This window comes from Bufo gargarizans, chromosome 10, assembly GCF_014858855.1.
Source record: "Bufo gargarizans isolate SCDJY-AF-19 chromosome 10, ASM1485885v1, whole genome shotgun sequence".
NCBI lineage: Eukaryota > Metazoa > Chordata > Amphibia > Anura > Bufonidae > Bufo > Bufo gargarizans.
The window spans coordinates 99,787,620-99,812,392 of NC_058089.1; the positions used below are offsets into that span (position 1 = coordinate 99,787,620).

Consider the following 24,773-nt stretch of genomic DNA (forward strand, 5'->3'; position numbering starts at 1 on the left):
GCCCCCACGAAGATCGTTGGGATGCCCGTGATCTCCCGTACGGCGCCCCGGCTCGGTCTTCAAGAAATAAGCTGTGTCAACCACCGCACGGAGAGGTGGTGTGGTCAACACTCCCCCTCCATGTATCTCTATGGAAGACTCGGAGATACACAAGTGCTGTATCTGCGGCTCTCTCATAGATACATGGAGGGGGAGTGTTGACCACCGCTCCGGGCACAAGGAGATCCAGAGCACTATACAGGAGATCGTGGGGGATCCCAACATCCAGACCCCGCCGATTAGACACTTATCTTCTATCCTTTGGAGTACCCCTTTAATATGCAGTGACATCACAGTAAAGGGTTAATATGCACAGTGACAACACAGTACAGGGCTTATATTCACAGTGCATATTAACACTTTGCATTAACCCTGGCCCAGTTCTCTAAATCGACCCTCCCCCCACACACCGCATTTTGCTGTACTCGCTATACAGCAGCACATACCTGTCACATCTAGTGCCTCCCAGGTGACGTCTCCACCGATGTAGATCTTCTCTGTCATTGTCTTCTCCATTCAGTCCGGACTCTTCTCTCAGCCACCTCATCTCTGCAGAATGTGACACACGGACATCTTAGCTTCCCCATATTTCTATCATCATCCCCCAACCTAGAGTCCCCACAGTGTTATCCTGCTGCTCGCTGTGCCCCCCAAAACCCCCAAATACTATCCTGAAGAAATAATAGTGCCCCCAAAGTAATAGTGCTCCTCATATTAATAGTAATAGTGCTCCTCATGGTGCTCCACCAATAGTAATTCCCTTCTAGAATGCCCCCATTATGTAATCTGCCCCACACTATGTAATTTGCCCCTATTAAGTAATTTGTCTGCCACACTGCCCCCATTAAGTAATTTGCCCGCCACACTGCCCCATCATGTAATTTGCCCCCCACACTGCCCCCATTAAGTAATTTGCCCCCCACACTGCCCCATTAAGTAATTTGCCCCCCACACTGCCCCATTAAGTAATTTGCCCCGAACATTGCCCCATTAAGTAATTTGTCCACCACACTGCCCCATTAAGTAATTTGTCCACCACACTGCCCCCATCATGTAATTTGTCCCCCACACTGCCCCATTAAGTAATTTGTCCACCACACTGCCCCTATCATGTAATTTGCCCGCCACACTGCCCCCATAATGTAATTTGCCCTATACACTGCCCCCATCATGTAATTTGCCCCCCACACTGCCCCTATTAAGTAATTTGCCCGCCACACTGCCCCCATTAAGTAATTTGCCCCCCACACTGCAAGGGAGGGGGGACTCGGAGGGGGGTACAGCAGCCAGCAGGACAAGGACACACACCTGAACACCTTGGAGGATTCTTCTTCGGTTCAGTGGCACCAGACCACACTCCACACTCCACAGTGACAGTCCATCACCACTGACACTGTCTTCAGGGCGGAGCTGGCGGCAGCCAGAATGGTCAGATCGGGTCACCGGACAACAGACAGAGCCAGTGAGGTGAGCAGGGAACTGGCGGCTGGCGCTCCCTGCCTGCGCAGCACTCTGAGGGCAGGGCGGGTCTGCCGTTGCATTTAGAGAGGTGCCTGTGCGGCGGCACGCTATGAGCCCCAGCAGCCTCTGCTCTCTTAAAGAGGCAGAGAGCAGAGGGGCTTGAGTGGCCTGGCCGCGGCGGATCATGATTAAGTTAATGTCTTCACTTAACTAGCACTTGGTCCGGAGAAGCAGACAATTAAATTGCGGCGGTGTCAGGTGCTTGTGGGAGCCAGAGCGAGGCCCCCACCAGCGCGAGGCCTTAGGCGGTGGCCTAAGTGGCCTAATGGAAGAGCCGCCTCTGGTCTTCAGTTCTTTTCCAGAGATGAAGCTTTATTCCGATTATCAGGCCCAGATACCGCAAGGTTTATAGCTCTTATGTAGAAGGAACCTACTAATGCCCAGAATAATGTGACCTCAGCTCATTCACCACAGTTTCTTCTCATACCATTTTTACCTATTGACTGGCGTTTTGGCTTTCCGTTTGTGAGATCAGTTCAGGGCTCTCACTAGCGGTCCAAAATGGATCAGTTTTGCCCTAACGCATTCTGAATGAAAAAGGATCTGCTCAGAATGCATCAGTTTGCCTCCGATCAGTCACCATTCCGCTCTGGAGGTGGACACCAAAAGCTGCAGCGTTTTTCTGTCCGCCATGTGTTGCGGAGCAAGACGGATCCGTCCTGGCACACAGTGTAAGTCAATAGGGACGGATACGTTTTCTCAGACACAATAGAAAACGGATCCGTCCCCCATTGACTTTCAATGATGTTCATGAAGGATCCGCCATGGCTATAGAAGACCTAATACAACCGGATCCGTTCATGACGGATGCATGCGGTGGTAATATGGTAACGGATGCGTTTTTGCAGATCCATGACGGATCTGCAAAAAAACGCTAATGTGAAAGTAGCCTTACATGTGGAGGACATCTAATTGGACTAATTAAATGTACTCCAATATTAGATCAATGCAGGGGCGGATTGGGAACTTAAAGTGGCCCTGGAAAAAAAAACTAAAAGTGGCCCCATGTTGTAGGGGGGTCCAAATTTTCAGAAAACTGAGCAACAAGCAGGGCCGTCTTTACCAAGGGGCAAAAGGGGCAGCTGCCCAGGGCCCAGTTGCTCCTAGGGGGCCCAAGACAGCTGCCTCTTAAGCCCTGCTAGCTACTGCCCCGGGTGTCAAGCTGGCACTGAGTCCAGGCATCACGATCGTACTGTGTTAAAGTTTTGATCTAGGACCTTAATGACATCATCACCATGTGACCAGTAACCTAGCAATTACTGGTCACATGGCTATGAGGTCATCACAGGTCCTGTGGAGTGTTGCAGAAGTTAACTGTGGAGCTTTTTTGTGTGAAGATTACATCAGAAAAAGGTGACAGGGGCTGTTATGTTAATATACCTTAAACTACTGTATAGTGGGGTTCTGTATACTGTGTGGGGGCTGTATATTGTGTGGGGGCTGTATATTGTGTGGGGGCTGTATATTGTGTGGGGCTGTATATTGTGTGGGGCTGTATACTGTGTGGGACTGTATACTGTGTTGGGGCTTTATATTGTGGGGTGGGCTGTATACTGTGGGGGGCCTGTATAGTGTGTGGGGGGGGGGCCTGCATAGTGGGGGGGTCTGTATAGTGGGGGGGGGCTGTATAGTGGGGGGGCCTGTATAGTGGGGGGGCTATACTGCTGTACTGTATACTGTGGGGGTCTGTATACTGTGGGTGCGGTATAGTGTGAAGTGCTATACTGCTGTACTGTATAGTGTGGGGGGCTGTATTGTGTATAGTTTGGGGTGTTGTATACTGTGAGGTGTTGTATACTGTGGGGTGCTGTATACTGTGGGCTGCTATACTGCTCTACTATATACTGTGGGGTACTGTATAGTGTGGGGTGCTAAACTGCATACTGTGTGTTGCTGTAAACTATAGGGTGCTATACTGCATACTGTGGGGTGCTGGGGTGCACTGTAACACTAGGGTGAGCCGAGCCCTGGTCTCCTTCCTGCAGAGCGGTGCCCACTTCCAGCCTGAGCCCAGAGCACTGATCCTGAGCCGCTGGAGTCTTCAGAACTGGAAGTATTTACAGTCATTCACTGTACTCTACCAGGTGTGTGGATTTTTTGTGTGTGTGTTGTGGTGGAGGCCGTGATTGCCTGCTAAGGTGTGGGAAGACGGGATCCAGGGGGCCCAAGTAAATTTTTGCCCAGGGTCCAATCAATATTAAAGACGGCCCTGGCAACAAGCTAGTGCAAAATAGAGTCCCAGCAGAACCAAATACCACAGTGCAGCACAAAAAGCTGTCCTTCTGTTGTGGCCATTAATAGGTGTCATTTTCTGTTGTCCTCCAGTTGTCTCTGATCAAGATATGGAGCAGGGGCTTGGGAGATGAGATATGGGGCCACAGCAGTTGAATTCAGAGGACATGTGTGGTCACTGGTGGGGTACATAAGTTTCTGATTCTTACAATTACCACTAAGAGCTCATAGTCTACCTGCCCAGCGGCAGAGAAGAGGGCTTAGGCTATTTTCACACTAGTGGCAGGACGGATCCGATAGGCTGTTCACCCTGTTGCATCCGTCCTGCCGCTATTTTGCCGTGCCGCCGGACCGCAGCTCCGTCCCCATTGACTATAATGGGGATGGGGGCGGTGCTCTGGCGCAGCACGGAAGTTCGCGGTGAGAGGTCACCGGACTAAAAAGTCGGACATGCAGTACTTCTAGTCCGGCGGCCTTTTGCCGTGCACTGCCGTGCTGCGTCGCAGCTCCGCCCCGTCCCTATTATAGTCAATGGGGACAGAGCGGCGGTCCGGCGGCACGGCGAAATAGCGGCAGGACGGATCCGACAGGGTGAACAGCCTGTCGGATCCGTCCTGCCGCTAGTGTGAAATTACCCTTAGTTGGCCCCTTGAGCTTCAGCCCAGAAACTTCCCTGTAAGGTCTATGGCCAATCCGCCCATGGATCAATGTAATGACCATGTGTGAATATCATGTATATTACATATATAAGAATATATAGAGTATACCAATAGTTTCCTCCTCCTGTGATCCAGGATATTATTTAAACACGCATGTAATAAAACCAGATGTCCTGGCAAGCCTGAGCCAGGTTTTGCCATGCTTTTTCAAGGGCCCTAGGTCGGGCTTTATTAAGCCTCATTTACACGTCCGTGGAACATGGTCCGTGAAAAACCGGACTGGCATCCTGCTTAGTGCAGGAGCGCACGGCGTCATTGGATAGCTTTTTCCAAAAACATACGGTCGTCTGAATGAGCCCTTAATATGTGCATGTATTGATTCATTTTTCTGATTGCAGATCTGCTGAATACATTTGCTTGCATTTACAAAGGCAGCAGAAGGCCAGCAAAGTCATTTGCAGGTATGTAATATAAACATACACAGACGGGTTCTATGACTGGCACTATAGGTGCGTGTTTGGCAGGCACTCAGAAGGTTACACAATGTTAAGGGACTTTCCATGGCATATTATTAAGGTGTCCATGCAAATAAGTCCTCATGCACATGATTGTGCCCGTGGTCCCCATTTCGTGGACATATTCTATCCTTTTGCGGAAAGGACAAACATATGCAGATGCGTATGGATGATCCGTGTGCTTTCTGCATCCGTATGCCCTTTCCACAAAGATATAAAACATGTCCTATACTTGGCTGTAAAATGTGGATCCCAGACCCATTGAAGTGAATGAGTCTGCAAAAAAATACGATGCAACACGGACGGTATCTGTATTTTGCAGTTCCGCAATTTGCAGACGGCAAAGTGCAAACGGTCGTGTGCATGAGGCCTAAGAGCAATGCTGATTGAATCCTCTGTTTTTGGAGGGAATGGATGACTATCCTATATATATGGGGTCTCCAGACTCTTCCGCTACAGATGATTTCGGGAGAGAAAGAGCATCTGTCTGGAGCTTCAACAATCCTCAATCATTTGTTCTCATGGGAGATAAGTTGTAGCTGAAGATGCCTGGCAGCAGCTTATTCTCTTACATGCATGCTTGGCTGAGCATGCATGTGAATGACGAGGAATAGCTTGCAGTTGAGCATGCATTTGGCCTCCAGCTATTGATGGTGTATCGGCAGCTAGGGACAGATATTTTTAATATATGACTAATAATAAGCAGTATACTGATAATTTGTAAAGTTCATTTGTAAAGCAAAATGTTCCTTACATACATTATGTTTTTGCTATAATTTATTGCAGCTAACAAAAATCCCATAATTCATTGCTTATTTTTGCCTTTTTTTGTTTCCTTTTTACTTAACATGATATGTCATTTGACAACCACTAGAGGGGGATATATGCATTCTATATTTTCCCAGCAGTACGGCTACAGTATAAAACACATTAAGACACGCAATGGATGTTCACTATGAAACATAAATGATAAGAGGAATATCAGCTTGGTGACAGCTCAGTTGTGAGCAATGATAGTGGTCCCACTGCTTGTCATCCAGCTCTTTAACCACCTCCGGACCGCCTAACGCAGATGTGCGGTCCGGAGGTGGCAGCGCTGCGCAGAGTCACGCATATACGCGTCATCTCGCGAGACGACGCGAATATGCGCCCGCGCAGTTCGCGCCGGCATTTCGTTCAGGACTATTTCGTCAGCAACCTGCCAGCCGTGATCATTGGCTGGCAGGTTGCTGATTTTTTAAAAATCCAATCAGAGAGCCGAATAACAGATCATATTTGTAAATATGATCTGTTATATGGCTGCCTGCTCCTCTGCTGGTTCTTTTCGTCGGTTGGATCCAGCAGAGGAGCAGGCTTCACAGTGAGTACACCAACACTACACACTTAGCCCCAGATCACCCCCCTGAACCCCAATTAACCCTTTGATCACCCCTTTGATCGCCCCTGTCAATCACAAGTGAAAAGAAAAAAGTGATCAGTGCAAACTGTCACTTTTTTTTTCTCACTGGTATTGACCGTTAGGTTTCAGTATAGTTTAGGCCCCTTGGTTAGGTAGTTTAGGGATCGGTTAGCGCCCAGCCCACCGCACCGCAGTCCGTTATTCGCTGATTAGCGTATCGCTAATCAGCATTTGTACTTTTATAGTATCTGGAAGTGATCAAAACTGATCACGGTCAGATCTATAATAGTACTAGTGTCACTTTAGTTTTCCCTCCACCCAAAACGCAGTGTTTGCCCGATCAGGCCTGATCGCTCGCCCCCACACGTGCGTTCGCCCACCGCAGTGACAGTGCGATCGCTGCACATTCAATTTACACGCACTGCGGCGATAAAAAAATCAGTTTTGATATTTTTTATCAACCGCAGCGGCCTCCGGTACTTCGCTAGCCTCCCCTTTGTAAGACAGGCTTGCTTTTTTTTCTTGGGTAGTCTCAGGGAATACCCCTAAATTTAGTTGCCCACATGTCTAACAGGGGGTATTCCTCTGAAGAGGCCTACAGGCTTCTGACCCAGTCGGATGAGGAGTGGGAACCCTCATCTGATGAATCCAGCGGGTCAGAATACGAACCTGTAGAAAGCAGTGGCTCTCTGACCCAAAGTTCGGACGAGGAGGCTGAGGTCCCTGATACCACCAGGCGTACCCGGCCCCGTGTCGCTAGACCGCAGGTTGCGCAGGATCCGCTTCAAGAGCAGCAGAGTGGGGCTGGTGCTGTCGGATTACGTGGTGAGGCATACACCAGAAGCCCAGCCCTTCCTGGAAATAGTACCAGCACTGCCGTACAACCTGGTGAAGTAGCGAGCACCAGAAGGGCAGTTGAAGCTGGTACGGTGGCACGTGCAGTAGTGACCCCGTCGCAGCCACCGCAAAGACGTGCCCGTAGAGCCCCTAGAATCCCAGAGGTGCTGGCAAACCCTGATTGGCAGTCCCCAACTTCAGCCGCACCTGTAGTTTTCCCTTTCACCGCCCAGTCTGGAGTTCGGGTTGAGACAGCTCAGATCGGTTCGGCCCTGGGATTTTTTGAGCTGTTCTTGACTGCGGAGCTTTTAGACTTAGTTGTGGCAGAAACAAATCGGTATGCCACACAATTTATAACCGCTAACCCGGGAAGCTATTATGCCCAGCCTTTCCGGTGGAAACCAGTCCAAGTTTCCGAAATTAAAACTTTTCTGGGCCTCCTCCTCAACATGGGCCTGACAAAAAAGCATGAATTGCGGTCATATTGGTCCACGAACCCGATTCATCACATGCCCATGTTCTCTGCTGCTATGTCCAGGACACGATTTGAGGTCATCCTGCGTTTCCTGCACTTTAGTGACAACACCGCCTCCCGTCCCAGGGGCCACCCTGCTTTTGACCGGCTCCACAAAATTCGGCCCCTCATAGACCATTTCAACCTGAAATTTGCAGATATTTATACCCCAGAGCAAAACATCTGCGTAGACGAGTCCCTAATACATTTTACCGGGCGCCTTGGCTTCAAACAATACATCCCAAGCAAGCGCGCCCGGTATGGGGTCAAATTGTATAAGCTCTGTGAAAGGGCCACAGGCTATACCCACAAATTTCGTGTCTATGAGGGAAAAGATCAGACCCTGGAGCCGGTCGGTTGCCCTGACTACCTGGGGAGCAGTGGGAAGACAGTTTGGGACTTGGTGTCACCCTTATTCGGCAAGGGGTACCATCTTTATGTGGACAATTTTTACACAAGTGTGGCCCTCTTTAGGCATTTGTTTCTAGAACGGATTGGCGCCTGTGGTACAGCGCGAACTAGTCGCGCGGGCTTCCCCCAACGGCTCGTTAGCACCCGTCTTGCAAGGGGGCAGAGGGCCGCACTGTGTAACGAAGAACTGCTCGCGGTGAAATGGAGAGACAAGCGTGACGTTTACATGCTCTCCTCCATTCACGCAGACACGACAATACAAATTGAGCGAGCAACCCGTGTCATTGAAAAGCCCCTCTCAGTCCACGACTATAACCTCCACATGGGAGGGGTGGACTTCAATGACCAGATGTTGTCTCCGTATTTAGTTTCCCGCAGAACCAGACGCTGGTATAAGAAGGTGTCTGTATATTTAATTTAATTGGCTCTGTACAATAGTTTTGTTCTCTACAGTAAGGCTGGGAGAACTGGATCCTTCCTCAAATTTCAGGAAGAGATCATCGAGAACCTCCTGTACCCAGGAGGTTCCGTGGCCCCATCCACCAGTGTAGTTAGCCGTCTACACGAGCGACATTTCCCCAATGTCGTTCCTGGTACCTAAACCCAACCGTCACCCCGAAAAAGATGTCGTGTCTGTAGCAGGAGTGGAATAAGGCGTGACACCCGCTATTTCTGTCCTGACTGTCCTGACCACCCTGCCCTATGCTTTGGAGAGTGTTTCCGGAAGTACCACTCACAGGTACACTATTAGCATAGGGATCATCTCACCAGGATAGGCACACAGGGCTATTAGGGCCCATTCACTCACTGCTGCTGCAAACGTCTCCTTTCACATGGGACAAAGTGCATAACGCACTTCGCCACATCTTTGGGCAATTTGCGCTTTGCACATTGACCCATGGGGAAGGAGAGGTTTGTTCTATAAAGGTAAAAAAACAAAAAAAAAAACACACCAGTAAGCAAACACGTTAATGTTCAGTTCAAAAAGTTAAAGTTACATGTTCTGTTGCAAAGTTAACCGATCGACCAACCGATCGACCAGCTGCAGCACCGATGTGCATTCTGACAGAAGCATTGCGCTGCTGTCAGATTACACGCAAGTCGGTGTATGCGGCGCTGCAAGACGGGATTTTCTCCTCTGCAGTGACAGATACGTTTGCCGAGGCATACGAGCTGAGGAGGAGGCGGCGTTCCTATGCTTTGGCAAACACTTTGTATATATATAAAAAAAAAAAAATAATCCCAGCAATGATTTATTCATCCACATCGATTGATGCGAATGGAGAAATCTGGTTTGCCAGGGCATACGAGCTAAGTGGGTATGGATGTAGGGCGGAGCTCCTATGTCCTGGCAGACGCCTTTCCCCTCCATTTTTTTTTTTTGGCAGAGATTTTTTCATCCACATTGATCAATGCGAATGAAGAAATCTGTGCCTTTCATTTTTTTCTTTCAGCCCAGAGGCTGAACGGAAAAAAAAATCTCATTACCTGTATGCTCAATATAAGGAGAATAGCAGAAACTCCTAATGCTGGCCATACATGTAATGATTGCGGAGACCCTCAAATGCCAGGGCAGTACAAACACCCTACAACTGACCCCATTTTGGAAAGAAGACACCCCAAGGTATTTGCTGAGGGGCATATTGAGTCCATGAAAGATTGAAATTTTTGTCCTAAGTTAGCGGAAAGTGAGACTTTGTGAGAAAAAAAAAAAAAAAAAAAACAATTTCCGCTAACTTTTGCGGAAAAAAAAAAAAATTCTATGAACTTGCCAGGCCCCTCATTGGATACCTTGGGGTGTCTTCTTTCCAAAGTGGGGTCACATGTGGGGTATTTATACTGCCCTGGCTTTTTAGGGGCCCTAAAGCGTGAGAAGAAGTCTGGGATCCAAATGTCTAAAAATGCCCTCCTAAAAGGAATTTGGGCACCTTTGCGCATCTAGGCTGCAAAAAAGTGTGACACATCTGGTATCGCCGTACTCAGGAGAAGTTGGGGAATGTGTTTTGTGGTGTCATTTTACATATACCCATGCTGAGTGAGATAAATATCTTGGTCAAATGCCAACTTTGTATAAAAAAATTGGAAAAGTTGTCTTTTGCCAAGATATTTCTCTCACCCAGCATGGGTATATGTAAAATGACACCCCAAAACACATTCCCCAACTTCTCCTGAGTACGGCGATACCAGATGTGTGACACTTTTTTGCTGCCAAGGTGGGCAAAGGGGCACATATTCCAAAGTGCACCTTTCAGATTTTGCAGGCCATTTCTTTACACATTTTGATTGCAAAGTACTTCTCACACATATGGGCCCCTAAATTGCCAGGGCAGTATAACTACCCCACAAATGACCCCATTTTGGAAAGAAGACACCCCAAGGTATTCCGTGAGGGGCATGGCGAGTTCCTAGAATTTTTTATTTTTTGTCGCAAGTTAGTGGAATATGAGACTTTGTAAGGAAAAAAGAGAAAAAAAAGAAAATCATCATTTTCCGCTAACTTGTGACAAAAAAAAAAAAATTCGAGGAACTCGCAGTGCCCCTCACGGAATACCTTGGGGTGTCTTCTTTCCAAAATGGGGTCACTTGTGGCGTAGTTATACTGCCCTGGCAATTTAGGGGCCCAAATGTGTAAGAAGTACCTTGCAATTAAAATGTGTAAAAAATGGCCTGCGAAATACGAAAGGTGCACTTTGGAATATGTGCCCCTTTGCCCACCTTGGCTGCAATAAAGTGTCACACATGTGGTATCGGCGTACTCAGGAGAAGTTGGGGAATGTGTTTTGGGGTGTCATTTTACATATACCCATGCTGGCTGAGAAAAATATCTTGGTCAAATGCCAACTTTGTATAAAAAAATAGGAAAAGTTGTATTTTGCCAAGATATTTCTCTCACCCAGCATAGGTATATGTAAAATGACACCCAAAAACACATTCCCCAACTTCTCCTGAGTACAGCGATACCAGATGTGTGACACTTTTTTGCTGCCAAGGTGGGCAAAGGGGCACATATTCCAAGGTGCACCTTTCGGATTTCACCGGTCATTTTTTACACATTTTGATTGCAAAGTTCTTCTTACACATTTGGACCCCTAAATTGCCAGGGCAGTATAACTACGCCACAAGTGACCCCATTTTGGAAAGAAGACACCCCAAGGTATTCTGTGAGGGGCATGGTGAGTTCCTCGAATTTTTTATTTTTTGTCACAAGTTAGTGGAATATGAGACTTTGTAAGAAAAAATAAATAAATAAAAAATCATCATCATTTTCCGCTAACTTGTGACAAAAAATAAAAAGTTCTATGAACTCACTATGCCCATCAGCGAATACCTTAGGGTGTCTACTTTCCGAAATGGGGTCATTTGTGGGGTTTTTCTACTGTTTGGGCATTGTAGAACCTCAGGAAACATGACAGGTGCTCAGAAAATCAGAGCTGTTTCAAAAAGCGGAAATTCACATTTTTGTACCATAGTTTGTAAACGCTATAACTTTTACCCAAACCATTTTTTTTTTGCCCAAACATTTTTTTTTTATCAAAGACATGTAGAACAATAAATTTGGCGAAAAATTTATATATGGATGTCGTTTTTTTTCCAAAATTTTACAGCTGAAAGTGAAAAATGTCATTTTTTTTGCAAAAAAATCGTTACATTTTGATTAATAACAAAAAAAGTAAAAATGTCAGAAGCAATAAAATACCACCAAATGAAAGCTCCATTAGTGAGAAGAAAAGGAGGTAAAATTCATTTGGGTGGTAAGTTGCATGACCGAGCGATAAACGGTGAAAGTAGTGTAGTGCCGAAGTGTAAAAAGTGGCCTGGTCATGAAGGGGGTTTCAGCTAGCGGGGCTGAAGTGGTTAAAGGGCATCTGTCAGCAGTTTTGTCCCTAGGACACTGGCTGACCTGTTACATGTGCGCTTGGCAGCAGAAGGCATCTGTGTTGGTCCCATGTTCATATGTGCCCGCATTGCTGAGAAAATGATGTTTTATTATATGCAAATGAGCCTCTAGGAGCAACGGGGGCGTTACCGTTACACCTAGAGGCTCTGTTCTCTCTGCAACTGCTGCGCCCTCTGCACTTTGACAGGACCGGGCAGTGAAAATGTCATCATTCCTGGCCCTATCAGTTGAAGTGCAGAGGCGCAGCATTTGCAGAAAGAGCTGGGCGTCCAGGTGTAACAGTAACGCCCCCGTTGCTCCTAGAGGCTCATTTGCATATATAAAAAATTGTTCTCAGCAATGCGGGCTCATATGAACATGGGACCTACACAGATGCCTTCAGCTGCCAAGTGCACATGTAACAGGTCAGCCGGTGTCATAGGTACAAAACTGCTGACAGATGCCCTTTAAGAAATTGATATATGCTAAGAAATGACAAATTTCCCTTGAATATAAAGACCTTTCATCTGTGATATTTTGCTCTTTTTTTTAATCTTTTATAGAAATACAAGTTAAATAAACTACCAGTATATGATTTCCTGGGACTTTGTGGCATTTTGCTTTACTTTGTCACATTGTAGCCGTACAGCAGACCTCCTGTTACCCTCCATTATACCAAATGTCATGTATTGGATGTATGTTGTAAAATTGTAAATGCATGAATGAGCTGGCAAGAAGCAGAGGAGCGGAGTAGTATTACACGACAGGGCTTGTCAGTCAACATGACAGCTACTACTAGATTTATTATACCTACAACCATGGTAAAATGTTCTCGTCTTTCAGATTTAACAATTGTAAAATTGGCAAGAATGAAATCGACAACCTTCTGAAAATAGTCCAGCAGAACCCTAACCTATTTGAAGTCAGGTACGTGTCTTATAAGTCCTCGTAGGCTGATTTTTTTTTTGTCTTCCACGCAGTGTCACAAACAGAATAAATGAAATGCAAAAACGTTCATACATTCAGGGCTAAAATCTCAAAGCATCATGGAAGCCTGGGGTGCGGTGTGCTAGCGTGCAAATTTTTTGGAGGGCTATAAACCTTTATCTGCACCTATTAACAATATACCTCTCATCACTAATACTTGAGTCCATTGATTGTAGCCTAATGCTTTTATTATACTATAAGAATAGCATTAACATAATCATATCACTATGCATTGATAATGAATAATATTCATACAGTGGCTGAATAATACCACAAATCAGTGATTGAATAATGCTGCTATACAGTGAAAAAAAAATAATGCCGGCATACAATAGCTGAATAAAACCACCATAGATAGAATGAATAATGCTACTATACAGGGAATAAATAATGCCGGCATACAATGGCTGAATAAAACCCCAAATCGGTGACTGAAAATGCTGCTATACATTGAAAAAAATAATGGCAGCATACAGTGGCTGAATAAAACCACCATACATAGACTGAATAATATTGCTATACAATGACTGAATAATTTTACATAAACTGAATATCACCATACAGTACCTAATATTGCTATATACAAAGCACTTGAAATATACTGTACCACCAGTGACTAATACTTCTCTACACTAATAATACAGCCATACAATGCCTTAATAATGTGAGTAAATAACCGTGACGTACATTAACTAAATAATACCACTATAGAGTGACTGAATTATGCAAACATACAGTCTTTGAATAGAATTATGCAAACATACAGTCTTTGAATAGAATTATGCAACCACACAGTCTTTGAATAACACCACAATACAGTGACTAAATAATACCACATACACTGAGTGGATAATATAATACCTTGCAGTAATTTTATCATGACTGAACAATACAGCCACATAGTGACTTGAATAATACCATTAGCCCTTAGCTGAATAACTGAATAATATAACTATACTGTGACTAAATAATATACTACTGTAAATAGGGAATAAGTGCTTACGTCCCCTTATTTTAGTGATCAGTGGGGTACCACTTAAAAAAACACTGTCCTGGAAATCTGACAGCAGAAAGGATGATTTTTAGATATCAGCTAAGAAAAACTTGTTTGCTCGTTCATCAGCTGATCGGCTGCTCAATTATATGAGCCAATCATTGTGTACAAGCGTTACTATGAAGGCTTGTTACTGATAATTTGCTGATAATCATGCGGTCTGTTAGGCCCTTAAAGGGGCATTCCCAATTTGGACATTGGGGGTATATCATTAGGATTAATCCCCAATGTCTGATAGGTCAGAATCACAGAGGTTGGACCCAAACCTATACCTACAACGAAGCCTGCTAAGCGCCGGAGGGCGCGCCACACATACGCGGCTGCCGTCTATTCATTCCTATGGGAGTGCCGAAAATAGCCGAGCAGTGCGCTCAGCTATTTTCGGAAGTTCAATTGAAATGAATGTACTGCGGTCACTGCTCCATTCACTTCTATGGGGCTTATAGAAATAGCTAAGCAAGCACTCGGCTATTTACGACACTCCCATAGGAATTAATGGAGGATGGCTGTGCATGCCAAGTGTGCCCTTTGGCACTTTGCAGGCTCTGTTCTAAGCATAGATGTGGGTCCCAGAGGTGGGACCGGCACCTATCAGACATTGGGGGCATATCCTAGCGATATGCCTCCAATGTCCAAGATGGGAATGCCCCTTTAACTCAATTCACTGTTCAGAATTGTCTTTAGTGAAGATGGACTGCCTGTTCACTGAAGGATCAGGTTACATTGTCTATGGAGAGGGAAAGGGGATCAGGAGAACAAAGGGGCTTCTGCTGACCGGTATAGTAAGAGAGACTGAAGGAGAGAGACTGCTGGTGGCTTGTGATTTACTGTCTTAATTAGGGTACTTTCACACTAGCGGCACAGACATCCGGCAGGCTGTTCTGGAGTGTGAACAGCCTGTTGAATCCGTCCTGCTGCTAGTGCACGTGTGCCCCTGGACTACCGCTCCGGCCCCATTGACTATAATGAGGGTGGGGGGCGGGGTGACGACGGCAGCACACGTCGAGAGGCTGGTGGAATAAAACTACTACATGTCGTACTTTTATTCCGACGGCCTCTCGCGTGCGCTGCCGTGCTGCTGCCGGAAGTCCGCCCTGCAGGGGCGTACATAGAAATCATTGGGCCCCATAGCAAGAATCTGAATTAGGCCCCCTAACCCCGCCCACTCCACCTCCTGACCTGGCTCCTCCCCTTCCACACCCCTATTTGCCAATAAGGAAATATACATGACCTATTGAATACGTTAGGGACACTGGCGTAATTAAAAATGACTAGGGCCCACAGAAAATTTTTGAATGGGCCCCCCCCAGTTGTCCGGCAGAGACCCTTGACTTCTTCCCTAATACAGTCCAATTATTGTCCAATAGACAAGTCATGGAAATATATGTATACTGTAATATTATATTTTAACACTGTCTATTGCACAATAATTTGACTGTATTAGGGAAGAAGTCAAGGGTCTCTGCCATTCAGAGGTGACAGACAACTGCAGGGGCCCATTCAAAAATTTGCTGTGGGGCCCCTTCAAAAAAATTCCTGTGGGGCCCAGTCATTTATAATTACGCCAGTGAAGCTTAATGATCCGGGTTGGGGTTGGAAAGATAGTGACTAGGGGCTGGGGCAGTCTTACTGTGTGGGCGGGCTGGCAGTGGCTCAGGTCCGGTCTGGCTGGTGACACAGGTGAGGCGGGCAGCACAAGTCATTCTCAACTTCTTCCACTCTGGGTGCGCACCTGCTGCCTGCCAGCGAAACACTGGGCCAATCAGCAGCAGGATCTTTGCACACTCCTAATGCTGATTGGCCCATTGTGTGAAGCTGTGCAGTCGCACGAGCCGAGGGAGCGCACGGCCAGGCTAAGTACTAGGAAGTACTGGGAGGCGGAGCCAGTGAGAACTCGGGAAGGGGGGGGGGGAGCGGACTGGGTGTTATTGGCGGCGCTGGGAGCCGGACCGCCTCTGCCCTAAGCTGAGCCTGCAGTGAGTGCAGTTGCAGGGGGTGGGGCCTTCCGTGCGCTCCGGGCCCCCCTGTGCCGCGGGCCCCATAGCAGTGGCGTACCCTGCCTATATTGGCGGTACGCCACTGCCGCCCTGCCCCCATTATAGTCAATGGGGCTGGAGCGGTAGTCTAGGGGAACGTGTGCAGTAGCGGCAGGACGGATCCGACAGGCTCTTCACCCACTGAAACAGCCTGCCGGAGTCACTTGCCGCTAGTGTGAAACTAGCCTTAACTGCTGGATTTATATCTAAACTGATCATTGCTGCTATATATTGTCCTCCATTACACTTGCTGTTTCTGAGGGTGTGCTACAGAGAGTTAGGAAGCAGGGCAATATCCCCCTGTTTATCCATGTGTAGTCTACGGGCAGACATGACACCAGCTAATTTCCACCACCACCTCCGAAAAAAGTTAGACAGATTACAAAGAGAAAAACTGATATAAATACCAAATACTAGTCATATAATGTCAGAAATAGTGTTATTCCTCATGTGCACTAACATGCCAGCTTATTTTGAAAAATTATCTGAAATGACAGTTACACTTTAACACAATGATCTTTTTACAGCATGTGCTCCAACCATCTATCAGAGGACGGCATCCTGCAGCTGCTTTCATCTATTAAACATGGTACAGATGTCAGCGCCAGGTAAGGGAGAAATCCTTTAACAAAACTACAGTATAAACTAGGGATGAGAAACTCACTAGCAAGAGTTCTTCACCAGTGAGGGACTGTTTCCACAGGTGAAGAAGCACCCACCTGCCTTATGGTTGATGGGTCTAGACATCTTACCTGACCATGGCAATCCTGTGTCGCTGCACCAAGTAGTGGCGCAGAGGCTCCACTACTCCGAGCAGGGTGAAGACACCAGATTGTCGGGCGGGCGAGGTGTCCAGCTCTTTCAATCTACAGGCAATCTACAGTCAGGTAGGTGCTTCTTCACCTGTGGGGATAGCCCCTCACCAGTGAAAAACTCTTGGTAATGAGACAAATCGATTCATTAGTCTAAAACTGTGAATTTTCCAGAAGGCGGTCACCATACCACTGATTTGTATGCAATTTCGTTATAAACCTGTGAACTGTGTTTGGGGAGATTTGTCAGAATCAGAGTGTTAAAGGGGTTCTTCGATAATTTATAAAAAGGAAGATACTTAAATATTAATTTATGATAAATATATTCCCAAATACCTTATATTAGTTAAGATAGCTAGTTTTGTCTGGGGAGGAATCATTAGGAGAAATAAAATGTCTGCCATCCTATTAGTACATAGAAAACCTGTCCTAATCACACAGCAGGACAAATTACTTCACAACACTGAGGTAATGCTGCCTCATCCTCCTCTCTGCTCTGCTTGTCAGTATACAGATGATAAGATCTTCAGCTTAATCTCTCTAAGGCCTCATGCACACGACCGTTGTTTCATTCCGTGTCCGTTGTTCTGTTTTTCGTGATTTTCTGCGGACCCATTGACTTTCAATGGGTCCGTTGAAAACTCGGCTAATGCACCGTTTGTCATCCGCGTCCGTGATCTGTGGTTTCAGTCCGTCAAAAAAATATAACCTGCCCTATTTTTTTCACGGAAACGGTTCGCAGACCCATTCAAGTCAATGGGTCCGTGAAAAAACACGGAGGCACACAAGATTGTCATCCGTGTCCGCGTCTGTTTTTTCCTATCATTTGCATGGCAAACTTGACTTAGATTTTTTTTTTTACTTTTCTTCATGTCTGGAGATCCACCAAAAATAAAGGAAAACACACAGAAACAAAAACGGATCATGGAACAACGGAACCCCATTTTGAGGACCGAGAAAAACAACTGTCGTGTGCATGAGGCCTAAGAATGGAGTTCATAAGGAGACATGAAGTACATAGGGCAGGGTGTGCATAATTAGCAGCAGCACTTGTATGCAGTCTCCATTACCACAGCCTGTCCTGTCCGTCCGCTCTGTACTTCATGTCTCCTCATGAACTCCATTCCCACAGAGATTCAGCTGAAGAACTTATCATCTGTATTCAGGATCATAACCCCTGACAGGGGGAGATGAGGCAGCTCTTTAGCTCAGTGATGTGAAGTAACTTGTCCTGCTGTGTGATTAGAACGATTGTGTGCGTACTAACAGGACGGCGGCCATTTTGTTTCCCCTGATGATTGCTCCCTAGACAACATGAGCCATTATAAATAATGAAAGGTATTTGGGAATATATTTATTATAAAGTAATATTTAAGTATTTTCATTTTCTTAATTCCCGGAGAACCCCTTTAAGACCCTTTTTTTTATTGTCAGCCAAACCCACTGGAAATACAGGGATAGGCAGCAGGGTTGTCAACCAGATTTTTCTCTTTTCTAGGACAATTTATCACAAAATCACATTCAAGATTGTCAAACTGAAAAACATAACAAATGATAAAGATTATAAGTAATACATGTCTATAGCTTAATATATTGATAAGAACCCATTACTAGAATTTACTGTGAGCTGCTAAATAATCATGATTACCATCAAAATAATCTATTCAAGTACCACCAGCCTCATAAATATTATGGATGCATCTATTTTTTTTTATCTTGGACACAGAAAAAAAAGTTGCCTATTTTTACAGACTGTCCAGAAATTGGCAACCCTGATAGGCAGTCCAATGTGATAGGGAGCTCCCGACTCTCACCTGACAGGTGATGTTGGGGGGAGAGAAGGTGAAGTGAATATTTTCTCCCGATCCTCTTGTTCTCCGAGGTGATAAGTTGCCGCCAGAATTCTCTGACAACGGCCTTCTCCCCTCTTCTCATTGACAACACATATATGCTCTGAAAGTGTATGGGGGGGACTCAGGAGAGATACCGGTCAGCCAAATAATCTTTCAACAGCAATTGAATGAGTATGGCATCTACGGAAGCTAGATGGATTTTCCCTGTGGATAAGTGGTAAATTGTTATGGTAGGACAACACCTTTAATAATTGGGGAGTCTTTTCTGGCTTGGGCTTTGGCTTGTCCAGCTTAGAAAAAGACTGAAACGGAATAGCCATAACGGAAAGACAACATGGTTATAAAGGAAAATAACAGAATCCATAAAACGGAAGGACGGATGCCTTATACTGCCCATAGACTTGTATTATAACGGAATGCAAAACGGAAGCCTTTAAAAGGCATTCTGTCTTAATAGAAGTCTATGGGAATCATAACGGATCCGTCCCGTTTGTGGTATGCAGAATGGACAAAAAAGTCCTGTCGGCGGGACTTTGTTTTCCGTCTTGCATAACGGGAACCAGACAGATCTGTTATGATTCCCATAGACTTCTAAGAGACGGATCAAAACGGAATGCCTCTTAAAGGCTTCCGTTGTGACTTCCGTCTTATGGATTCCGTTATTTTCCGTTTATAACCATGTTATAACGGAAAGCCATAACGGAATCCAGAAAGCAGATGTGAACCCACCCTTACATAGGTGTAAGGCACATGTCAGAGCTGTGTGCATGGAGCCTGTACAAAGGTACATGGAATGTGTGTTTCCATGGTGCTAATTCCTATGGGATCTGACGGGAAAAGAACTCTACATGCCAGTAAAAACTCACAGGTCTACAAATAGACAGTAGGGCACGACAAACATCAATCTGTGGTGCATTTCGACTCTTTAAGGGTACGGCGACTCGTGTGGTTTTCTGTGAAGAAATTCCACAGTTTTTTACAGTAGCAGCAAAAGTGGATGAGATTTTAACATAAATCATACATACACTGCGCAACAAATCTTGACATACTGTAAATTCACATTTTAGTGCGGATTTGAAATCTGCAGCATGCAGCACCCCTTCCTTTCATGTATGACCCACCCTACTACTAACATTAACTTCGGCCATGTTCACATCTGTGCTGTGATCTTCAGCAGTCTGTTCCGGCGGAGGAGCAGACTGCTGGAGTTCACTATATCCGGCACAGCCAGATACCACCGTGCACCGCCAGATCCCCATTCACTATAATGGCATCCAGCGGGGTTCCGGTCACTTTCTGGAATATGTGCTGCTTTCGAACAGACATAAATGCTGCATGTAGGATTTTTTTATCCAGTCAAAAGCTGACATATATGCCTGATACAGTGACCGAAACAGAGTGGGCTTATAAAGAGATACATGAGAAAGGTGGGGAAAAACAACCCTTTGCACAGTTACATACAGTAGCCCTGGCAGGCAGCTGATTTTGCTGGGGTAGACGCAGACAAATGACCACTGCAGAGGAAATATAGTATTACTGTACACAGAGGCCATTCAGATGAATGTATATCCTTGCAATACAAGTATGTCTTGGATCCGCCATAACAAGAGCTGCCCATGCAGAGCAGCCCTTCTTTCTTGATCATAGAGGGGGGTATGTATTTGGTAGCTGCATGGTGAAGCGATTTAGCATTTGCAATGGCATTTTAGTGTTATTTTTAATATGGGCAGAGATAACCAAATTACCATGTTTTAGTGAAAACAAAATATATTAAAGGCTATGTACACCTTTGGGGATAATTGTTTTATGACTGCATTTTACTCATTTTGGGCTAAAAATCTTTTTTTCAATTGGTCTTTATTAAAAATATTGAGCCGATCTGTCACAAAGGGCTGTTTTTCTAGCTGTGTGAATGTTACTTTCACTTTGTGCTGTCATCTAATAACCCTTATCTTTAAATTACTAAAAGGTCATAAACACTTATTGAAGCCACATTCTTATTAGTAAGAAAAAAATTGAGCTATAATGAGTGTAGATATGGTCAGAGATGAGGAAATAAGGAGTAGATAAACTCGAAGCTGTGCAGGGAAAACGGCTCAACATTTTTACCAAAGACCAATTGAAAAAATATTTTTTAGCTCAAAATGAGTACAATACTACTAATAATAATAATAATGTCACCAAAGGGGAAGGGACATAAAAAATGTGGTATATGCCTGTAGTGCTTTATGTGACGTGTAGTGAGGCGAGTAGGAGGTTATGGATGCTAATGATATTTCTAGCTTATTATATAAAGCTTCTAAGCATATACATTCCTCCTAAAGTCAGTAAATCATCAATACATATAATACAATGAACTGTTCCACCAATTCTTAGTCATATCTGCTTCTGGAAAAGCTGGGTGGTAATAACATGAGCATTACACCTGCTAAGGCTATGTGGCACACGGTAGATATAAACGTCATAAAAATACAATATATATTTGCTGTGGAATCTGAAGCAGAAATCCAAAGCAGACCCTCAGATTCCCGCAACGGCTTATCAGTTTGCGTGCGTTTAAAATCAGTGTGCGGAAAATTATGCCCTGTATGAACCATGCAGCATACAGTAGTTCTCATTGAAATCAATGGCACATGTTTTATTGCTGGATTTCACATAAATTTTGATGTATAATAAGTATGTACTCCATGCCAAAATACACACTTTAGGCTAGTGCCAAACTTTTTGAGGGGCATTTTTATGTCATTTTGTGAAGGGGGGGTTGTTCATTTTTTGCTAGTGGTTTTCCAGCGTTTTAAACAAGAAACACCAGTTCCAGATTGAAATTAATTGAAAATATTAAACACAGGATCAGGGGCGTAATCACAATCCATAGAGCCCCATAGCAAAATAAGATCGGATTCCCACCACCTAGTGTAAGGCCTCATGCACACGACAGTATTTTTTCACGGTCCGCAAAACGAGGTTCCGTGATCCGTGTCCGTTTTTTCTTCCGTGTGTCTTCCTTGATTTTTGGAGGATCACCAGACCAGAAAACTGAAAAAAAAATCTAAGTCAAGTTTGCCTTGAAAATGATAGGAAAAAAACGGACACGGATCACGGACGCGGATGACAATCTTGTGTGCCTCCGTGTTTTTTCACGGACCCATTGACTTGAATTGGTCCGCGAACCGTTGTTTTTTTAAAAAAAAAAGAGGACAGGTGCATGACAAACGGTGCGAATGACAAACGGTGTATTTTCCGAGTTTTCAACTGACCCATTGAAAGTCAATGGGTCCACAGAAAATCACGGAAAACGGAACAATGGACACGGATGCACACAACGGTCGTGTGCATAAGGCCTTAAGGAAATGAAAACAGCAGCAACTAGTTATAATTAAAATCTGTATAATAGCACAATATATTAGAAATCTCACCTTATAGCTGTAGCAAAAGCCAGCATACTGTTATTACCCAAAAAGGTACAATGTTTTCACACCTGAAAGGGCCCCACACTCCCCTAAAACCCCAGAGCCTCATATCAAGTGCTATGGCAGCTATATAGTTACTCCCATGTGCAGGACAAAAAAAAAAAATTGTGGCATTTTTTCACCCTTGAGGTGCGTATTATGGGTCAATGGTGTTTTTTGTTTCAAATCACAGCAACCTCTGAATCTGGAGCTTTTCCCCTCATCGGCTGCCATTTTTCTCCCACAGACCTCCATTGTTATTTTTAATGTAATGTGTGTTGGCGTTTTTTTATGGAGTTTTTTTTTAATCAATGCTTTCTTCCTGTACAGTTCTCCAGAGAATGTGATATCATAGGGAGCACATACTTTCCTCCCAAGAAACCCCCATGAGATATGAGTTAACCATGCCTCATCTTGGGTATACTGGGAAATATCCTGCCAGGCCCATCTGCCCCAGGACATGAAGTCTGCAGAAGACCGTACAGACACATTGATTCTTTTGGGCTGATTCAGCCCATGACACCAAACAAGCGCGTTCTCCTCTAGCAGATGGTTATGATAAATGTGCACATACTGCACTTATTGAATATCCTTTCGCTTAAAATAAGACTGCTAATGAGCTTAGTAAAAGGCCAGACGTTGTGAGAAACCTTTGTACTGACTCTGGTAATCGGCGGCAGGGATGGTTAACGCTTCAGCAAAGGGAAAGACAGTAGAGAACGTTGGTGATATGTCATGGTGTAGCTCCGTTATCATATAGGTTATTGCTTCTGTTTATTAGCTCTAGTGATGAAGTAAATTATAGTAAATTGCCATACCACTAGATCAGGGGTGGCCAACCTTACAGACACAAAGAGCCCAAAAAAAACAGGTATGACTACCAGGAGCCACAAGCTATACATTTACACACGAGTCACCGTATTTTTCGCCCTACAAGATGCACCTTGGTTTTAAAAAAGAAAAATAAGAGAAAAATATATATATTTTTCATCTGATCTGAGGTCTGATCAAAACATTTTTTTCTTATTTTTCATTAGCAGAGAAAAAAAATTAAAAATATATTTTTCATCAGACCTCAGATCAAACTCCTAAATCAGATCCCCAATCTTCATCTGACCTTAAATAAGATCCCCAAACCTCATCAGACCTCCAAATAAGACCCCCAATGCTCGGATCAGACAGCACAAATCAGACTCCCAGTGTCAGATCTCCCCCCCTGCTCAGATCTCCCGCTTCTCAGATCTGAGCCCCCATGCTCAGATCTCCCGCTTCTCAGATCTGACCCCCCATGCTCAGATCTGACCCTCATTCTCAGATCTGACTCCCCATTCTCAGATTTGACTCCCCATTCTCAGATTTGACTCCCCATTCTCAGATCTGATCCCCCATGCTCAGATCAGACCCCCCATACTCATATCAGAACCTCCCATGCTCAGTTCTTTAATTAAGTACAGTACTTAGTTACAAAATTTCAAGAAATAAGAGACATACCTAAACATGCAAAAAAAAAAGTTATAAAAATAAAAGGATAAAAACAGAAAGGTTCTTACTACTTAACGAATTGTGTGATAAGAATCCGTTCTGGTTCCGGGGACAGGAGAATGTGGAACACAACTCAACCTTCATCGGATCCTCAAATTGTGTCAATGAAAGGTTCCAAATCCCACATTTTTATACCTATTCGGCAGAGGGTGGAGATGAGGGGGGTCTCCCCCTCATCCTTGGCCCAGCCTACTGGGAAGGCCTTCATTATGGGTGCGTGCTCCACCTCTATCCCTGGGCTGGCAAGCAGAAAATATTACTAAAACATGGCTTCCCTTCCATACTAATGGATGTGTTTTAATCATGCATTTTTCATCAGGCTGATTGTTCTGATACCAAATATGACTAGGTCCTGGAATGACAGATTCTCATTACGCTGGACTGCTGGGTGTCGTGGGGCGGGGGTGATGTTTGGACTCCCTGAGATGCCCACACTATACGGAATACAATTATTACAATAATTAATATGTGAGTTGTACCAGAATTATCATTTATGATATATTTTCTTCATCTTCTGGTACTCTATCTGAAAAGCTTATTGACCCCTACTGTGGGAGGTGCCATGCTGTCTGGGTGTGTATGGGCTCCAGGAAGCATCTTCATTGCCACTTGCAAAGGGACACTTTCTAACTGTTCCGTCCAGGAAACCTCGTTACCACTAGTTTGTTAGCTAATTTCTGTCAAGGTGAATATATATTTTCTCCTACCGGTCCAGACTTGAATGGCATCATACAGACAGTCTTACAGAATGGCATTAAAATATAAAGACTCACACGACATAGAAAAAACTGTACACAGATAATACAAGCTATGAGAAAGATTGTCAATTTCTCACAACTTCCTTTCTCCTGTGGTGGTGCTGCAAGAATTGTGCATGGATGCAGGGAGGAAGGAGGGTTTGCAGCCAATCACTGGCTTTTATTTTTATTTTATTTGGCTTTTTTTCCCCCTGAAAATTATACAGCATTTATAAAACAACGGCATTTATATAACAGTTAATGCATTATACCACATCAAGCTACCATGAATGATTAGT

The 24,773-nt window shown here is 44.8% G+C and overlaps 1 protein-coding gene across 6 annotated transcripts in view; it reads left to right on the forward strand.

Annotated features, from left to right (window-relative positions):
* The window catches only part of NLRC5 (NLR family CARD domain containing 5), a 144,950-nt gene that overhangs the window by 55,707 nt on the left and 64,470 nt on the right, over positions 1-24,773 (forward strand). For all 6 annotated transcript variants that reach the window (XM_044269918.1, XM_044269920.1, XM_044269922.1 and 3 more), the window contains 3 exons: positions 4,850-4,912; positions 12,848-12,931; positions 16,609-16,689. In XM_044269918.1, the coding sequence (XP_044125853.1) occupies positions 4,850-4,912; positions 12,848-12,931; positions 16,609-16,689 (228 nt within the window). The remainder of the gene's footprint in view (positions 1-4,849; positions 4,913-12,847; positions 12,932-16,608; positions 16,690-24,773) is intronic.